Here is a 19,798-nt window from a genome sequence, read left to right as displayed (position 1 = left end):
TGAGTGGAGTTATTGGCACTAATTCTCCCTGAAATATCTATCGGACATCAAGAGATTGTCCAAGTTCTTCCGTCTTGATCCCTAGCTACAAGGACAGATCATGCGTGATGAAGTTATCTTTTGCACCTAGATCAAATAAAATTAGCAGGGACATCGAGCTGCTGCTGCTCCCCGACTCCCTAGCTGCCCCCTCTCCTCCCCTCCCTGCCTCACCTCTCCCTCCTCCCTCAGCCTCTCCTTGCCTCCCTCCCTCAGTCCCCTTCCCCCGCTCCCTCAGCCCTCTCTCCCGCCCTCTACACCCGCCCCTTCTCCTGCAGCTCAGCCCCCCTCCCCTGCCCTCTACACCCGCCTCCTTCCCCCGCTCTCAGCCGTCTCCCCCACCCTCTACCCCGGCTCCCTTAGCCGTCTCCCCCGCCCTCTACCCCCTCCCTTTCCCCCCCACTGCCCCAGCCCCTACCCTCGCCCCCTACCTCCGCCTCCTCTTCAGCCCCTACCTCCTCCCCCCTCCCCCACCCCCCCCCTCCTCCCTCCTCTCCTCTCCTACCCCTTCAGCTCCTCTGCCTCTCCCCTCCCCTCCTCCTTCATCCCCTCTCCTCCTTTCCATCCCCCCCCCTAAACCTCTCCTTTTCAGCCTCCCCCCCCCCCACCCTCTATCTTCTTCCTCTTCTAGCCTCTCTCTCCATCTCGCCCTCATCCTCTTCTTTATCCTAAGCAGTTTTTCAGTCGGACAGAGCTCATTAGTGTTCGAGTCAGCCTTTCCACCCCAATTGAAGATGGCTTTGCCTTCAGCCAATCCTCGCCCGCTTCCACAAGTGAACACAAGTGAACTCCAACTGAAAAAATGCAACATATTGTATATTGGCTTTATGTGATAGTAAAGTTGCTTGCATAGTATCTGGGGACATTTTTTATCAGTGGACTCTTCATCGTTTAGTATGCCAAGGACATCCTCTTAGTGCATTCTTGTATGCCATTGCCACACATCTGATGCTTTGCTATATTGATCATCTTGTGGATACATATGCTTTGCATGGTTTAGTTCATGGAACTAAACCCATGATTGTAGAAGCTTACCAAACAAGGGGCTGATAATTACAAGATCAGAAAATCTCATTATAAGATAAGAAAAGAGTATGATCTATCTGATGAGCACGCGGGCAATCAAAGAAAGATTGCCTCAATGACACCCAGAAGAAGGAAAACTTGGAGAAATGATCTTTCCAGAGACTCTAGAGTCCCCAATAATGAGCCCAAATCCTTGCTACTTTGGGTGGATTCCAAACAGCCCGAAAAACTTTCCAAAAGAAGCTGTAGGAAAGCAACCCCTTAGGCGCTGCTGCACAAAATAAAGAAAGTCACGAGTGTCAAGGCATTGCCAAAAAAGATGAGCCAGAGATTCCTGAGGAGCCTGACATCTGTGACAAATAGAGCAGCAATATGTCTGTGAGCCAGTAGTTGACCAAATGGAATAATCCAAGCATCACCCGCCACAAGAAAACTTGTTGACGAAGAGCAACTTTGGAAGTCCAAAGTCACCTCAATCTTTCAGCCACCATGTGGCATCACGATGCATACACCAAGTCTGATTTGCTCTATCTAAAATCCAAGGTGAAGGCATCAAAACCTTATAAAGCTTAGCAACTATGATGTGAATTGATTGAGTAATACGAAGTCTAACATGGAGCGGCCAAGTAGATAATTTCCAACATTCCAATTTCTTTTTAAGCTTGTCTCGTACCCAATCCATTGTTGGCGGCAAGTGACCACCATCCCAAGGGATATCCAAGATGACGCACAATCTGAGTGGGCAAAACAATTTCCCCTGGCCAAAAAAGATGAGGCCAATCTTTAGCATGCAATGGCAACAACTTAGGCTCCTGGAAATTGACCTATAGGCCAGCAGCCAAACCATATAGGGTCAATGCACTAATGAGTTGCGAAAGATCCTGCTGAGTATTTTTAAGAGTGAAGAAGGAATCATCAGCCACATATTGTCTGTTTGCAAGAACATAGTCAGCACTCCTTTCCTGGTCGCAAGGGTTTCTTTGCAGGATTTTATATATCTTATGCTAGGCACTTTTCCTTTTCTGGTGTTGCCATGATCATCCATCATGATTGCAGCCTCGATTAGAATATAATGATCCACGTGGATGCTACATCATTCTCTGATACACAATAAATGGAGATACTTTTCAGTTTGCTTCGGTCTATGCCTCTCATACATCTCTTGCTCGTGTTGAAATGTGGCATCATTTGGGTGATTATCCCAAGTGCGGGAATGCTTTTATCTGTGGAGACTTTAACAGCTCCCCTGCCACTATTGGCAGTTACACTCATCGATCTCATATGCTGAGACGGGAACAAGATGCATGGTCCCATATGGTTGATTCTTTGCATGCTTGTGATCTATGGCAACAGCTTATGCCTAATATTGATGGGTACACATTTCATTATAATGCATTTACCCAATATTGGGCTCGCTCAGATCGGTGGTATATGCTTCATGCAAGGCAGTTTGATAATTTTACCTCTCACATGAATGTGGATTATGCCTTAAGGTTATCTGATCATTTTCCCATCTTCATGACATTGGGTTTTGGCTTGCCAGTGAATGATGTGCCATTCCCTTTCAAAAGGTTTTTATTGGTGAACAATTCCTATTTACAGCACTACCCCTTCTTAGTCGTGGTTAAGGGTCTCATTACCAGACTCACCCTGCACTCTATGATAGATCTGGATTGGGACCAATTTTCTTAAGGAATCCAGATTTTGATCAAAGAGTATGGCAAGTGTTATTTGGGTGATTTACGGGCCAAAGTGGCTGATGCAAAGCTTCAGATTCAACGCTTTACTACTGTGATGAAGCAACACAGATTGCCTTTCAGTTAGCAAGGATTTTCATGCCGCTCTTAATTGCTTGGCTCAAAATGATCAAAGGAAATTAAGGAAATGGCAGCTCCGCTCCCGCCAGGAAGCCATGTAGGATCCAGGCTGTTCATCCAATTCTTTTTTTGTAAGCCTCCATACTTCTTGCAGAATGCATTCCCTGCATCGTGTTCAGCGTCCAGATGGTTCTTGGACAATAAATAATCAGGAGCTTGATGAGATGGTTCAGCATTATTTTGCGGAATTTATTCGCTGCTCCTCTGCCCTCTTCATCTGCTGAGATTGCAGCTGGATTGAAAGTGAACTTTGCCAAATCCAAACTCCTTCCTCTCCATGCAAGTGATAGGCACTGGATTTTATGACCTGGATTGATTTTTCATTGTCCGTCATTTGGGCTATCTCATTCATAGGCATATTTCTTTGCACAAGAAAGACTATGGGTTTTGCAGAAGCTCTTTCATAAGATAGATTATTGGAAGCTCTCCACATGGTCATTGCATGTTCGCCTTTGAATAGTGCAATCCATTATAATGGCCTATGTGCAATTTCATTTACCATTGATTCCTTGGTCTTTTACAGACATTGAGAAATTCATATCCAAGGCAATGGAATGCCTTTGGCGCATCAAAATGGATCGTAAGGTGGTTCGCCTACCGAAGTATAGCTATGTCTGCTCGCCCAAGATGCATGGGGGTTTAAATATTTTAAATATTCACACTCATGTGATAGCTTGCAAGGCTACACTTTTGCTTACTTTTATAGAGCAGCATCAGCCATGGACACTTATGCTCTCTTGTATGTTTCCTTCTCTTCGCTCTAATGCATTTGGGCAGTGGATTCCGGCTCTATCGGATGGTATCTTTGGGCATCTACATGGTACTACTACTGGTTGTCCATCTTCTACTCGCCTACTTCGAGATTGGCAGATTCTTTTGGAATACTTGCATTGGTCACGCCCTCCCTCGGATCCTGGAAATACCCTCTGTCTGCAGAGTGTTCATTGGAGCCAGGTCTTTGACCCGCCATTGGCTCATCTTCATCCTAGGAAGGCCTAGCCTACTTTCTACATTGAATGGGTACCTCCACAGTGGATGACGTAGATGACAGGGGTCTTACTTTTTCTTTTCCACAAGCCAGCTCTTTGCTATGCATCACAGGCCTATCAAGCATATTCTCACTACCATGCTGCTTCCTTTCCAACCAGTTCCCTGTTTGTTTACTGATCTTTCTCTTCTGGTTTGGAGATTTGATTGAGGCATTCCAGGTTATTCTTCCTTCTCCTTTGTAGATCTCACTGCCAAGAAAGTTGATCATCTTCTTCTACCACAGCCATGGATTCATGAGCAAGGTCTTTCTATTTGGTATCTTGGCAAACCGCTTGCTTGGTGGAAGGTTTGCCTTGGCCGTATTTGGAACAATAAGCTCCTACTTAGACAATGGCTTTTCTTGTGGTGGTGTTTGGTTGGTGCTTTACTAGAGGGTTCTTGCTTGGAAGTTGGCTGCTAGGTGCATTACTTCTTCGCATTGTCCATCTGGTTTGCATCCAAGGGAGATAGTCCTTCATCTACTTTGGACTTGCCCGGTTGCCCATGACTTTCTTCCCAGATTGGGGACTTATCTTAGTGCCCGTTTTTCTCGTATTGCTTTTAGCAGGCAGTTTTGGTTGTTTGGGAGGTATACCACCACCCCCGACTACATTCAGTTTTTCAGTTGGTGTCATTATTGGGCTCTATGGTCCTCACACTATTGTTTCTGAGTAGGAGCGCTCTAGCTCCCCTATGATTTGTTCTGTGGTGCATATTTACTTGTCTATTTACTGTGTATGCTGTATTTAAGTGGATCCTACCACCCTTTACGTTGTTGAGGCTGGTTTCAAAATTCTTCTGATTTTTTCAGATGTGTAATGTTGGCTCATCTTGTTGTGTACCCGATAAAAGGAAAATTGGAACTGCCGCAAGGCCCTGTGTAAGTCATGGGAGAGGTGGGATGCTTGAGATACCCTTGGTGCTAGACCCTCAAGTGCGACCTGGATAGTGACCAATGTAAAGAACAAACTTTTCACCGAGAGTGGTGAAGGACCAAGTCTATTTGACTTCCAGCTGTAAGGTCCTACTTGATCAGATGCTTGACCCCTTGCTTAAAAAAGCATACCATAACTAGGGCTCTTTACGCTAACTTGGAATGGTGGCATCCGGTCCACCTAGAAGTTGAGAACCTCAACCCATACCATTACATGTGAGTACTAGCAGCTAGATACTCCCTATTGAGTCGCCAAATGGTAAGATCCTATGTAGAAAAGTTCCTTGTCATGATCCTTTTGGTTGACTATGTTCGACCGAATGGGGTTGCCACTGGACTACCTAGCCACACAAGCAGGATTCCTGAGCCTCAACAGCTGAACTCTGGTTCAATCAAACAACCAAACACTTCCCAGCGAGTTCCTTCAATCTATAGCCTCTCTAGCCACTGCCCAACAGCATAAATCAACCCTTCTTCGCAAGGAAAGAAACCCAAACGCAATAAGTAGCCAGCAACCAATCAGGGAACATCAAAAACAGGCAAAGACAAGCCTTCTTCTACCCAAAATCCACTGAAGAAAGGTCACCCTGGTTGGAAAACCCTAGATCCTACGGAGATAAGCTAAATCCGCCCTGGCACAGCCCAGAAGCAGCCTAGAATAGAACACCCACGCCTAGAAAGATATCAAAACCAGCCACAACACCCAAAAAGCTCCAGAAAATCAGTTCTAAATCTCTTGCAGAGCCTGAAAGCTTGAAAAAAGCAAGTTGCAGTTCACCCAGAGCAGCTTGGATAGGTCCAGAACTCCTGGAACAACCCTAGAACCAATCGCAAGCACCTGGAACAGCCTGAAAGAGCCCAAAAGCAAATCGCAAATTGGAACAAACACCCTGGCAGAAATCGCCACTTGCAACAGACTCCTGGATCAATTGCGATTTGCTCTAGCAGGCCCTGGATCACCTGGAACTAGCCCCTGGGTAAAAACGAATTTCCCTGGCAAGCTCTAGAACACCTGAAACTGGCCCCTAGGTAAAAATGAATTTCCCTGGTAGGCTCTGGAACACCTGAAACTGGCCCCTCGGTAAAAACGAATCTCCCTGGCAAGCCTTGGATCACCTGAAACTGGCCCCTGGGTAAAAACAGATTTCCCAGGCAGGCTCTAGAACACTTGAAACTGATGATCTGGCTCCTCTGGAACTGATTTGGCCAACTGCATCCAAAAGAAGGGCTCCCTCCCCCTTTTAAAGCCCTAGGCTCCAAAAAGCAGTGTTTTTTAATTGCACCACTCTTTTGGCCCCTAAAAGTAGTTTTTTAATTGCACCACTCTTTTGGCCCCCCTGTTGCACACTTTGGCCCTAGGAATTAATTGCCTAGTAACTGGGCGCACATTCACTATTTACAAGGGCCCACTAGGAATTTTAATTCCCCAAGTCTTGCCCCATGGCCGGACCCTCGCGTCCCAGAGGCTCAAGGCAGTCACGCGCAAATTACGAGAGTCACAAATCAAAAGTCCCAAAATTTCATGTCCTCGTGACATACCCCCCTCTTGAAAGAAGGCAAACGTCCTCGATTGCCTTCAAAAGAAAACCAAGTGGAAACACTAAATGTTTGTTAGGCAAAAGACAAGCAAACATTCCACGTACATGCACTCTCAACCTGCTCAGTGAAAGGAACAATCCGGTAGGAGCTAACAAGCAACAAAGCCGCCCAAAACTTGCTGTTATACTCCTCCAAATTACGGCAATTATTGGAATTCAGCTCATGCCAAGCAGTCATGATATCCACTTCAAAAGTCGTGGTAAGCCACGCAACTGAAAACACCTGCTTGAAACCTACCCACGTGTTTGGTACGGTGCTCTGCATAAGCATAGTGGTCTACCACTGAAGTGCATTCCCCTTTAGAAAACTTGCAGCCCGGCGTACTTTGGATGATTCTGTGAAGTTTCCTCCTATGTAGGCTGCATCGAACTGCTGTAAAAGGGTCAAGGCCTTAAATTTGTCCTGCACCCCACTGAATGTCTCAAATTTCACGGCTGCACCTGCCTCTTTAAAGTCCTTCAACTTCCCTTGAGGTGCCAAACTGTCATGAACAGGTGCCTAGGCAAACCGGACAGCAGCACTCACTCTATCCCCCACACTACCAGCATTAGGAAAAGTTGTACTATTTAGACTAGCACCCAAATTTTGCATATTTCCCAAAGCAAGGCTACCTGTTGCTACATTAGGCATACCTGTTTGCATCCCTGGGGCTGCTCCAACGTTTGCATACATCATGTTCTGTCCCATGGGCTGTAAACTAGGCTGAAACCCAACTGTTTGACTAGTAGGCATACCTGAAAATTGGGCTTGTAGGCTGACCATAGCCTGAAACACTCAACCACCACCAAAATAACCTGACTGAACTGGGTTTGCCAAAACTCCTTGCTGTCCGGAAACCATGGACTGAAAATTATTACCTTGAGTCGGTCCCGGAATCGTGTTAGACTGCTGCTGCTGACCATAGGGGATTTGAGAGGGCTGATCCTGAAAAGTGACATGTGGTCGCTTGTTAGCTTCAACATCCCTATCCCCATCGTCAGGCTTCCTTTTCTTCGGCTGCACATCTGAGTTCATCATCTTCTGGAAGCGAGGATCCTGTGTGAACTGCGTGAAAGCACTCATGAAACTCTGCATCTGTGCCTTGAATAGTTCCACATCCTCCTCATCTGTCCAATCATCCTGATGCTCTGCAACATGCCGGGTCTCCTCTCCTGCATCCTGGTCACCACCAAGAGATTGAGACATTTGCTCTTCCTCCTTAGTAAGGCTCATGGATCTCTCCCTGTGCGACATATTTACTGAATAGTATGCTGTCTTCTTCACCTAGTCTGCTAGACTTAAACAAAGCCAACCGTAGGCTCCCCTCTTGAAGAAGTTAGGTGGATCCCGGCAATGGAGCCACTGAAACCAGCCTGAACAACGTAAAGGGTGGTAGGATCCACTTAAATACAGCATACAAAGTAAATAGACAAGTAAATATGCACCGCAGAACAAATCATAGGGGAGCTAGAGCGCTCCTACTTAGAAACAAGACACCGATTGGCCCCAAACGTTGGCCTCCCTTGCGGTATTTATTTAACATTCACTTGAAGCCAAGCGGCTGATTACAAAGGTCTCTAGGAAGCTGCACCACAGGCAAACCAACGCCCGCAGACTCCCATTCCAGCCCACCCTGTAATTCCTTGCCCAACTTCAAACGGTGAACAGCATCCAATCACTAGACAATCCTATATCCTTAGCCAACCAAAGTATGCAACAGAGACCCCAATAGCATCCACTGTCTGAACCACTCCTGCAATCGCACATCCAAGTGCCCAACCAGCCAAACACGGCTGAACAACTGCAAGACAAAGCCCTCAACAGCTGAACTTTGGTGCAATCAAACAACCAAACACTTCCCAGCAAGTTTCTTCAATCTATAGCCTCCCTGGCCACTGCCCAACATCATAAATCAACCCTTCTTCGCGAGGAAAGAAACCCAAATGCAATAACTAGCCAGCAACCAATCAGGGAACGGTGAAAACAGGCAAAGACAAGCCTTCTTCTACCCGGAATCCACAAAAGAAAGGTCACCCTAGCTAGAAAACCCTAGATCCTATGGAGATAAGCTGATTCCATCCTAGCACAGCCCAGAAGCAGCCTAGAATAGAACACCCACGCCTGGAAAGATATCAAAACCAGCCACAACACCCAAAAAGCTCCAGAATATCTGGTCTAAATCTCCTACAGAGCCTAAAATCCTAAAAAAAGCAAGTTGCAGTTCACCCAGAGCAGCTTGGTTAGGTCCAGAAATCCTGGAACAGCCCTAGAACCAATCGCAAGCACCTGGAACAGCCTGGAAGAGCCCAAAAGCAAATCGCAAATTGGAACAGACACCCTGGCAGAAATCGCCACCTACAACAAACTCCTGGATCAATTGCGATTTGCTCTGGCAGGCCCTGGATCACTTGGAACTGGCCCCTGGGTAAAAACGAATTTCCCTGGCAAGCTCTGGAACACTTGAAACTGGCCCCTAGGTAAAAACGAATTTTTCTAGTAGGCTCTGGAACACCTGAAACTAGCCCTTGGGTAAAAACGAATTTCCCTGGCACGCTCTGGAACACTTGAAACTGATGATCTGGCTCCTCTGAAACTGATTTGGCCAACTGCATCCAAAAGAAGGGCTCCCTCCCCCTTTTAAAGCCCTAGGCTCCAAAAAGCAAGGTTTTTTAATTGCACCACTCTTTTGGCCCCTAAAAGCAGTTTTTTAATTGCACCACTCTTTTGGCCCCCCTGTTGCACACTTTGGCCCTAGGAATTAATTGCCTAGTAACTGAGCGCACATTCACTATATACAAGGGCCCACTAGGAATTTTAATTCCCCAGGTCCTGCCCCATGGCCGGACCCTCGCGTCCCAGAGGGTTAAGGCAGTCATGCGCAAATCACGGGAGTCGCAAATCAAAAGTCCCAAAATTTCATGTCCTCACGACAAGAGTTGATAAGATAAGTGAGAAGAGATCTGGAAAAGGCCATTTCATCATCTCAACATCAAGTTCGCAAGATACTAATTTACCTCAATTTTCCAAATCTCACGTGAGAAACAACGGGAATATCCCTGCCTATTGTATCCATTGTCCATTTATGCCTCCTAGGCATTTTTGTGGAGAAAGCTGTTAAATTGTGATCCTTAGGGCTAATGAAGACTAATGAATTCATCAGATCGTTGATTACATTTGACAAAGACTATATATGTGCTTCTCTTTGTAGCGATCTAGCTATGTTGTCTATCTTGTCATTGGCTCCTATACTTTGCCAACGTTGCTAGCCTCAAAAAATGTCATTGGTCTTTTCCCAAAACTTCAGATTGTAAGCCTTGCTGCTGTGAAAGAAACCTTTTGCATCTTCTATTAACACCAAAAGGTGGTCAGAATGACTTACATCATGATCCCCTCCTTGTCCCCCCTGAGGAGGAATTCGGCCAGGATGATCTGGCGGGTGTACTCGTACAACAAGATAATTAGTGGTATTTGAATTTACCCACTCTGTGACATCAAGTATGTGGCGCTGAAACATTCCTTTTGACAATAACTTCTGATATCCATTCAAAAAAACTTCTCCCTGATAGTTGATCCCTCTAAATTGTAGCCAGCATCGGTCATGTTCTCCCTAGAGCAAAAGGTATTGAAATGGTCATTTGGAATGAGCCTTCCAAAAATAGAATCTTACATAGAGTTTTCTTCAAGGAAAATATAAGTAACATTCAAATTTTAGGTCAAATTTGAAGCTCAAATTTGCTCACTAGAATGGACAAATGAACTAGGTTGAAAGGAAGTACCAGTGATAGGTGGAACTTTGTAAAAAACCAAAAAGTGTAATATTCGCGTCCAGAGTCGGCAATATCAATGATATTCTCATTCTCCAGGCCAAAAAATGGATCTGGAACTTGCTTATTTTTCACTAAAGTTGCCAAAATACTGCACACATACAGAAAATTTAAAGTTTTTGACCAATCACAACTGTCTAATCAACATCTGCCTGCCAAGTAATCAAGTTGAGAAAATAGAATCTATTCAAATCATATTGGGAATCTTTGCCATCTGAAATGGAACCACTAATGCTTGAGACATCCTTCACATAACCAGATATGGGAAATCTAAGCAATAATTAGAAAACGCAACATTCAGTGATAATTGATACAATGCAAACAGGAGGCTGAAATGTGACCATGCAATACTACAAATATCACCTTTAAAAATCAGTGAAGTTGATGTTATATTAGCAACCTAACTGGCTGCTAATGCTCATATCAACATTGTCTTAATAACAAGGATAGCTTCCCAGAACTATCACTTATCAGCAAACAAGGACGTTAGTAACCTATGCAGAATTTACATCTGAATTCCAAAAGGCCAACATTTACTTCTGCTATTATAAGGCTTTGAATTTGAGTCAAAACAATAACATAAGCCATCACTAGCAAAACTTTATCTGCTGAGTTGGACTGTGCTAATCAAATTATCTACTTTAAGAAAACTTCTTATTTAGGTGATTCATATGAGAGTACCTTCGTTTACAGTGACATTCTTTCATGATGGCTTAGGGCTCTGCTTTAGAATAGGAAAAATACTTCAATTTTAAATAGGCACTTTCAGAGATTTGGACGAGTCATACCCTGGACTACACTAGGCTACAAGTTGCCAGATACCGCTCTAATTACCAGACGTTGATGGCTATATTTCTGTTTTATACGAGCAAGAAAACATCCCGTTTCTGAAGACTGAGAGGGGCAGGACTTCTTTGACAAGAAAACTCTGCAGGTTGTTAAGGGAAACGTTGAATCTACATTTGGTGATTTACGTGTTAATATATGCACTATGACATCATAAGAAAAAACCCCTATTTGTTTCTGGGTTAATGTCAAGCACATAGGTTTATCCAGATGGGAAGAAAAGATGTAATCCACAGCCCACCTGGAAACCAATGATCTTTCCCTTTGGTTACTAAAAAAGACTTATTTGAAGATTTAAAGGAATTTGTGCCTAGCCTGAAGCACCTGCTCACCCACAACTTAGCCACAACAGTTCCACTTTTACACCAGGGATTCCCAAAAAACAGAAAGCATTTCACTTTCTTCACTTTGTGATATGGAAAAGACAGTTTAGAATATGGGACACCTATCGGACAAGATCATCAGGGTTTCGGGCTGATAGGAAACCAGTCCAATTTCAGCAGATAACCTTGCAGATCACATTCGTGCTTTTTCAAGAAGGGCACTGCATTACCTTTGTAGAGGTCAAGCTAATTTCTTCGACGGATGCGATAGGTGAATGCCAATGGAAGACTTATAAGTGCCATGCTTTCTATTACCGCAATTGGGCGGAGGCATAGGCATATTTTCGACCCATACAAAACCATTGGCGCCAAGCGTGAGGCAGTGCTATACGTTTGGTGATCTCTCCTCCAAAATGGAAGATCCCATTGAACTGAATGGGCCTGAATCTTTCCCAAGTATGCACATCAATTCCTTTTCTATTTTCCTTCTAGGCAAATTTGACATTGGGAAGGGAATAGATCTAAAATGTCAAGAGGGGAAAATAGTGTATATATCTGTACGGGAGGTACAAAGCAACCTACACATTAGCTGCCTAAGAAGATATATATTTGTAGTTAGACCTCTTTTTTTCAGTTCAGGACCAACTCCCATTGGATTTGTTCAAATCATACTCAGCATTGATCTAGAGATAATTTCCAATGTACCTTAGACTAGTCTGATCTGAAGAAGTTCTACTGAAGTTCCTTCCTATCGGTACACTCGCCCCTCTTGGAGATGGAGGTCTACTGAGCTGGAAGATCCCATCTTCTTCATCTCCCCCCCACCTTGAATGAGAAAAATATAGTGTACGTATAGTTTCTCTAGTAAGGGCCCGGATTTAGAGGGTGACGGGATAGCTCGTCCTTTCTCAAAGTTCCGCCACACGAACTCCAATCACCTCAGTGTGACTTTCTCCTCTGAGACGGATGCTCTGCCTCTTTTTCCTTTCACCCCCTTTGACTAGGAAAACGACCTGAGGTCACCTTGGCTTTACTCGTCTCTCCCTTTCAAGCCTCCCCAACCTCGTCATGGAACCCAGGCAAATACAGCTAGAGAGCAGCCTTTTGGAGATGCAATGCCACTGTACTCGGGGTCCTTAAGGAATTTAAATGAGGACTATTTGTGACTCCCTTCGCAAGAGCTGGACGTGATACTCGCCTTGGAGGTTTGTGTCAGTGGGGAGATGACTCAGGCTTTTAGTCTTAAGAGATCCATTACATAGGGTTGCCCCTTACCTCCTCTGTTATTTGCCATTGCAGTAGATAATCTAGGATGGCTACTACAAGATCAAATTGGGTAGGGTAACATAAAGTGTATTGAGCTGCCGTCTAGAAAACATCTTGTGTCTCAGCAATTTGTACATAATAACAACTTCACTCCAGGGAACACTACTCAAGATGCTAAGGGAGCATTGGAATGTCTATAAATATTCTTCAAAGCCTCTGGATCAGTGATCAATCAGTCAAAAATAGGATATTCTACTCTTAGTGAGAATGACCAAGATGCCTTAAGACAACTGGGGGTCATAGAATTCCCAAGGGCATTGTTTTTAGACTTTCAGGGGATTTGAGATGTTTATAAAAGATAAATGGGAGTGGTTTCCGGACAGATTCAAAGAAAAGATAAATAAGTGGAGAGGATACTAGTCTCATTTGTCAAGGAGAAGGACGGTTCTAAATCACTGTATTTACCCTGTTGCCTTTCTAAATCACTGTACTTACCCTGTTGCCTTTCTATTTACCTTATTGGTGTCCTTCCAAAGCAGAATTGGAGAAGTTCACTAAACTCTGCAGGTCCTTCCTTTGGGGTGGGGATAGCACTAAGAAAAGAATATTGAGGTGGGGATAGCACTAGAAAAAGAATATCCAAAGTAAATGGACTTTTTGCACAAGGCCCAAGGATGAAGGGGGGGTTGGAATACTTTAAATCTTTCAGCCGCATGGATTTCTAAACCCTAACATGGACTGGGCTCAGCTCCTTCCTAGAAATTACTCTCCGGTGAGACCTGTAAGGGCCACCAAATGGAAAACTATCCTAGACTCTTTGCTCTATGTAATCATGAACCTTGTCTTACCGAAGGGAGCCAACTCTTGAAGTCCCTGTGGAATTCTTATGAAGCCCTTGAAAGTCAGATCATTTTTTCTGGCAAAGGTGCTTTAATGAGTATGGATTCTATCTAGGTGTTAGTGATCTTCAAGGATAATCCCCTCAGTGACAATGACTTTAAAAAAGGCCTCCAATGCTGGAGACAGCTTTGGGTAAGAGAAAACTTCAGGCGGAAAAATTGGCATGAAATCAGAAGGGAGTGGGAATTTAGGCTCTCTAATAAAGAGCAGGCTCTGGTTGTGGGCAGGATTAACCTATGGTCTGGCAGCACCTAGTGGAAAGGGGTAACCTCACTAATCTATAGGAAAGAATTTAGTTGGGTAGGGTCTGCTGAGCTTTACCCCATCCCCACTCCTACAAAATGAGGGTGCTAAACACAAGGTGGAGAACCTCTGACAACAAGTTTAAATGGAAGAAAAAATGCATGCAAATATGGGATAAAGCAATACCAGAAAAGATTCCCACTTTGTATGAATCCTACACAAAGCTGTTTACTATTATTTTTCATCTTTTTGTTTCTTGTCCTAATGCAAGGAAGGTATGGAAAATAATTCAGATTCAAACAGGAGAACCAATATGTTGGAAGGCTATTTTGCTAGGTGATGCAGTCAAGGTCAAGCATGGAGTGTGGTCACAAGTCAGAGCACATGCTCTATGGTCTATATGGGTGTCCAGAAACAATTTGCAATTCAATGGTGTCATCAATAGCTCATAGGATGCATATTTGAACTGCTTCATTTTTCCTTCAAAAGTGATCTGAAGTCTACTAAGTAGGGTTTTCTGGTTGATCCATTGCAGGCACAGAAGCTGCTTGACCAAGACGTTTTTAACTTTAATGATGCTCTTGAACAACTGAAAAAGAAACAAAAGAACATGATAAACATTTTGCCTCCTGCAACACTGTTCAAAAAGAGTTGTAGGTCAATGCTCCTTAGGATGCTTTCAAGTCAAGGAAGAGGAGCCCTGAAGCTTGTCAAGAGGGCATTTTGGCTTTCAGAACTGTTGACGAGTTATCTTGAAGCTTGTCATGTTGTCACCTGGATTTTGCAAAGCTCAGTACTGTCTTTTGGTTTGCCCTCAAGAGAGGTTTTGTTTGAAACAGATGTAATATCTTTTTTATTATATGAATATTTACAAATTTTTAATGCTTTAAAAAAAAATTGTCCTTCCTATTAAGCACATAAATGTGCAAAACGAAGTCCGCATCCCCACCTGATCATACGAAGGTCACTAGATTTAAATGAAGTACTAGACAAAGAGGCGTTGATCTGCTCAAAATACACCGTGATCAAGAAGCTATCACAATACTATCTCCATGCAAAGAGATTTTCAAGTACCAATGTTTAAGCTCTATCCAAGATCTAGATAGAACACCAGTAGAAACATATTCTTTAAGGCAGTTGAATTGTGTATATTGTTATTTACCTTCCTGTGCTGAATCAGATATGGCACTGATACTATTCCCTGCCCTTCTGCAGTACAAGCACATATATTTCTAGCTAGCTGGCATGTGTAGGTTGTGTTTAACCTTCCTGTGTTGAATCAGATATGTGTAGGTTGTGTTTAACCTTCCCGTGTTGAATCAGATATGTGGATTAGTTCTGGGAGGGAGTTAGTTAGGGCAGTTTGCATTCCACCATAGTGTATCAAGATATAGTTTGTCCGCTTATAAATGTACTCAGCATGGGAGATTTTCAGTAGACTGACACATTGCCACATTTGGGAAGCACAAAGTACCGAGGTCATAAGGGGAGTCATATCCATGGGAATGCATCACTCAATTGCCACCTGCATTATTCAGCTAATGTTAGGAGGACTAAAAAGTGACCGAATTCCATCAGCTTCACTCAAACTCATGGTCAGCATTGGGAAACCATTTGGCGATGCACCTTGTAGCACTACTTTGACGATGACTCATTGCCATCCAATTTCCTTCTTATAAGGCACATCAATATTCCCCTAGCAAAAAAAAAAGGAAAAATCTCAATGCAGCACGCACAAATACATACACACGTGTGTGCGCACGCATGCATGTGCACTCGCATGTGCATGACATCCGTACATATACATATACATATGTCTATTATATACACGCACACTTTTTTTGTGTGGGTGAAGTCCATTTGTATTTGTATTACAAAAAGCATCCCTAGAAAGGGAACTTGCAACTACAATATCAAAAGATGGCATTATAGGACAAATATGCGAGATAGTCCAGATCATAGGCACACAGACAATCGAAGGATGATTGCTGCAGGGATGCCCTGAAGAAATGAAACTTGGCTAGAGAGGGATCACCAAAGGCTCTATGATTTTTGTTTGTCCATAGAGTCCAAAGTGCCCAGCCTAACCAGGTGAGCCCCAAATAACCAGAAATCCTTGCCACAATAGAAATAAGAAGCCCCGAGTACAGGGCAATGCCAGAAGAGATGGGCCATGGACTCTCTCGAGGCCATTCATCTATGACAAGTAGCAGGAGCAAGATATCAACATGCCAAGATCTTGCCATATGGAAGAACACCAAGCATAACCCGTCACAACAAAACCTATTGATATAGATGGAGTTTGCAAGCTCAATGTTGTTGCAATCTTTTTCGCCACCACGAGCATTATGGGTCATAGACTAGATGTGATTTGCTAAGCTGAAATCCAAGGGGGCGGCAGCAAAACTTCGTACAACTTAGCAATTGTTATATCAGCCAGTAGTAACAGACGACAACCAGAATCATCTGAAAGAAAAGCCCAATAAATGCTGCAAGAGAAGACAGCACATCGCCTGCTGCATCAAGCATCTCTCCCACAAAGTGGATCCCTTTGGACCAAAGAAAATAAGCTTGTCTGGACTCCTGCATTGCCAAAGGATGTGCAAAAACTTCCAACCAATGTATAGTCTCTGCACGTGAGTTACCATTAAGAGCATCCTGACCATGCCATTTCATATGAGAGTACGTGCTTCTAATCAGAAAGCATGCAAGTCACAAAAGAGTATCCCTTAACCTTGCTATCAATATGGCCAAGAAGAAAATCCCAATGAGTAGGCTGCCAGTGGCTGAATGCATCAATAATCAAATGCGAAATCAAGTGTCACATCATGACAATTCATGGAAAAAGCCCCTTGACCACCACCTTGAATAGCAAGGCCCCACACTACAAGTCTAGATCAATGATATTGAGACCCCTTCTCACATAGGGAGGATCAAGTCTCCATGCCACCTTGGCTCTAGTGTCTTTTGAACCATCTAGCCCACTCCATAGAAAATTCTTTATATGCCTTTTGAGCTGAGTAATGCAATCCCTAAAACGGCAGCAACAAGAGCAAACAAACCATGCAGTGGTGGCCAACAGTACCTCATTGGCCACAATCACCCTAGAAGCAAGCAAGAAAGAAAGAAAGTCTATTAACGTCTACTGGAGACCAAAAGGTCTATGGGACAGCAAGAAACCCTCTAGTACATCTGCTTTAGGGAGGGCACATGGCAGCTCCCAAGGAGTGCAAAAAGCAACCCATATTATTTTTAAAGTACCATGATATTCTGGAAGAGTAAACAGCCATACATCAGTTTAAGACTGACAGTCTTTTGGTTTTGATTTAAACTCTCTGATTAGTACTCCGCCTTCACGGTAAACTGCCCATTTTCCATCCTTTCTGGCAGCCTTGACTTTAGCTAATTTAGTTGCCTTAATCTTGAGTTGAGCTTGTGTAAGCTCCTCTGCTATCCATACTTTGGTGCCCTTCAGCTTGTAAGATTGTCAAAGAAGCTTGACCCGCATGTCTTTTGACTTCAGTGTAAGGATTGTATGACCTCTATAGTGCAAAATAGAAGTTGGCCTGGAGTCGTCATCATCCTGCTCATCATCATTCACCCATTCAATGTTGGGCACGCTTGCTTTGATCTTTGTCAATATTTCACTACATGTGTCCTCTTTGTACCAATCTTCTGGGAGTCCCCCTATTCTAATCTTCAGCGCATTATCACATCTAGCTTCAGGTTCCTTAATCTATGCTTGAATATCAGACTGACTTGCTTTATTGTCCACTTCCACAATCACTTCCTTTTTAGCAGTTTGTACGTTAGTGTGAACAATATCTTTGACTGTAGAGACTAGCTGCGGGGTAGGGGGGGAATCCTTATGAGATTTTACAGCCTCATCAATTACTGCTTGCTTACCAGGCCCTTCCAGAATGTGAAGTCGGGCCTTTACTTCTGCCAGCTCCAATCGTAGCTCTCTCACTGCCTTGCCCGAGGATGGGTTGTTTTGAGCCTTCTTGTTGGTAATTCCGTGCATATGGAGAGGGTGTCATGGCTGCAACTGTAGAGTACCGAGTCCTGATGGATGTTGAAGGAGTTGAGGGAGTTGAGGGGGACTTGGAGGAGAGGGTAGGCCAATCCATAATTGGCTGTATGTTGAACCCCCTAGGTTAACCTAACCCTCGGGTTGGGTTGGGGGTTTAGCCCAACTCGGGGTTAGGGAGGACTAGGACTAGGTATGGACGGGAGGTATGGAGAGGTGTTGACGGGGGAGGTACGGATGTACGACTCTGAGCTGCGGTACGAACGATGAAGGACGAAGATACGGGCTGTACAATACGGGTTGGGTTGGGGGTTTAGCCCAACTCGGAGAGATGAAGAAGAGTGAGTTTAGAAGATCTCCAAAAAAAAATTTTTCCTCCTATTGGTTTCCCCTTGATACTCTCCAATGCATGAGCGATGCTGCAAAGGAGAGATGCCCACTCGTGGCAACCCAAGGTGGTCTAGCAGAAACACCCTCTGAATCCAAGCAAAACCGAAATTAGGGTCCTGATATGGAGTGTCCTCGTCGCTAATCCAAAAGCCATTGGATTTATTCCAATTAATGTGTGTACTAATTGGAATAAATCCATATTCATTGGAGTTATTCCAATTAATATGAATTTATTCCACAGAATCTCACCCTAAAAGAAGTGAGATTTGTGGAGTGCCATCCATAGAAACAGCAGTGTCATAAGTCTGCCTGAGATCTCAAGAAGATACTCATTGCTTCAGCCACAAATAAATGCGAAAAAAGAACAAAAGGGCATCCCTACAGGACTAGAACTCTGAAATCTCTCTCCACCGTCCCCTCTAATAAGCACTTGGCTGATGGCTGATTTAAGAAGAAACCCCTCGAATTCAAGCATCTGAAAATCCAAAACGTAGAAAAGTACCCTCCAAAAATCCCCAATCTACTTTGTCATATGCTTTTTTGGAATCCAAGAGCAGAATGGCAAGCCTTTGGCCACTCTACATAGCCCAATATGAAGTCTCCTAATATGAGAAGATATTATCAAACATGCTTTGGCAATGCAAGAAGCCGATCTGCGTATCATGGATGAGCTCTGGAAGAATGAGCTGCAAATACAAACAAATAGCTTTGGCCAAAATCTTCTAAAAGGTCCAAAAGTCTCCATTGAGAGATCAAATTTCAGCAACCTCCCTTTGAGATAAGATGAATGAGACCCTCTGTAACGGAATCACGCATAGTACCATAGTAACCTCTGTAGGATGAATGTGACCCTCTATAAGCGAATCAAGCATGGTATCGGAGTCCCAAACACCCTGCAGGGTTGTGTGGTCCCCAATCATGTTCCCAAAAGCAATAAAACAAGAGGTGTCAACCCATCTAAGCTTGGGCACTGCAGTCCTAGATTCTAGATTGGTAAAAGGTGCATCAAGTGAGACTCTCACGTTTGGTTTCACCAAGGTTGGAATACCCTACCAAAATTTATATCTAGCATCATCTTTCGTAGGTATGTCAAGATTTGCTAAAAGAAGGGAGGCATAAAAATCTATAGCTATGTGTAAGACGGCATGAGATCGGACTGTAAAACTCCGTCGTAGTCAATAAGCTCAAATGAGACACCCAAGTTTGCAAAACATCCTCTGTGAGGCCCTCCTTTGCATATAAGGCATCTCGAGTCCTGATCTTGGCAAAGCGGTGTCTCAAAGGAGGCAAAAAAATTTCATAACCACTGCATAGGGATCCGAGGTGGAAACTCTTGATGCAATGTATAATGAGCCACCACTGTCTAATGCCCAATCGTCAACATGAAATCTGTCTATAAGTGTAGGGATGGGGCATGCTCTTGTTCGATCACGGGAATAGAAGCGAAAGAGGCAAAGTGTGAAAGGCATCATCTGTCCAAACATCTCTACCAC

At 43.9% G+C, this 19,798-nt stretch overlaps 1 protein-coding gene across 2 annotated transcripts in view; it reads right to left on the bottom strand.

Annotated features, from left to right (window-relative positions):
• The window catches only part of LOC147882246 (glycoside hydrolase family 2 protein), a 47,299-nt gene that overhangs the window by 18,783 nt on the left and 8,718 nt on the right, over positions 1-19,798 (bottom strand). For both annotated transcript variants that reach the window (XM_087402114.1, XM_087402115.1), the window contains exons 2-3: positions 10,260-10,398; positions 9,863-10,090 (exon numbers count right to left, since the gene is read on the bottom strand). In XM_087402114.1, the coding sequence (XP_087258240.1) occupies positions 9,863-10,090; positions 10,260-10,398 (367 nt within the window). The remainder of the gene's footprint in view (positions 1-9,862; positions 10,091-10,259; positions 10,399-19,798) is intronic.

The sequence above is a fragment of the Dipteris shenzhenensis genome, chromosome 30 (assembly GCF_047967505.1).
Source record: "Dipteris shenzhenensis isolate YYH24624 ecotype China chromosome 30, Dip_SZ_1.0, whole genome shotgun sequence".
Classification (NCBI taxonomy): Eukaryota; Viridiplantae; Streptophyta; class Polypodiopsida; order Gleicheniales; family Dipteridaceae; genus Dipteris; species Dipteris shenzhenensis.
Note: the sequence above shows the minus strand (reverse complement) of the source record. Positions and strands in the feature narration are given on the sequence as shown.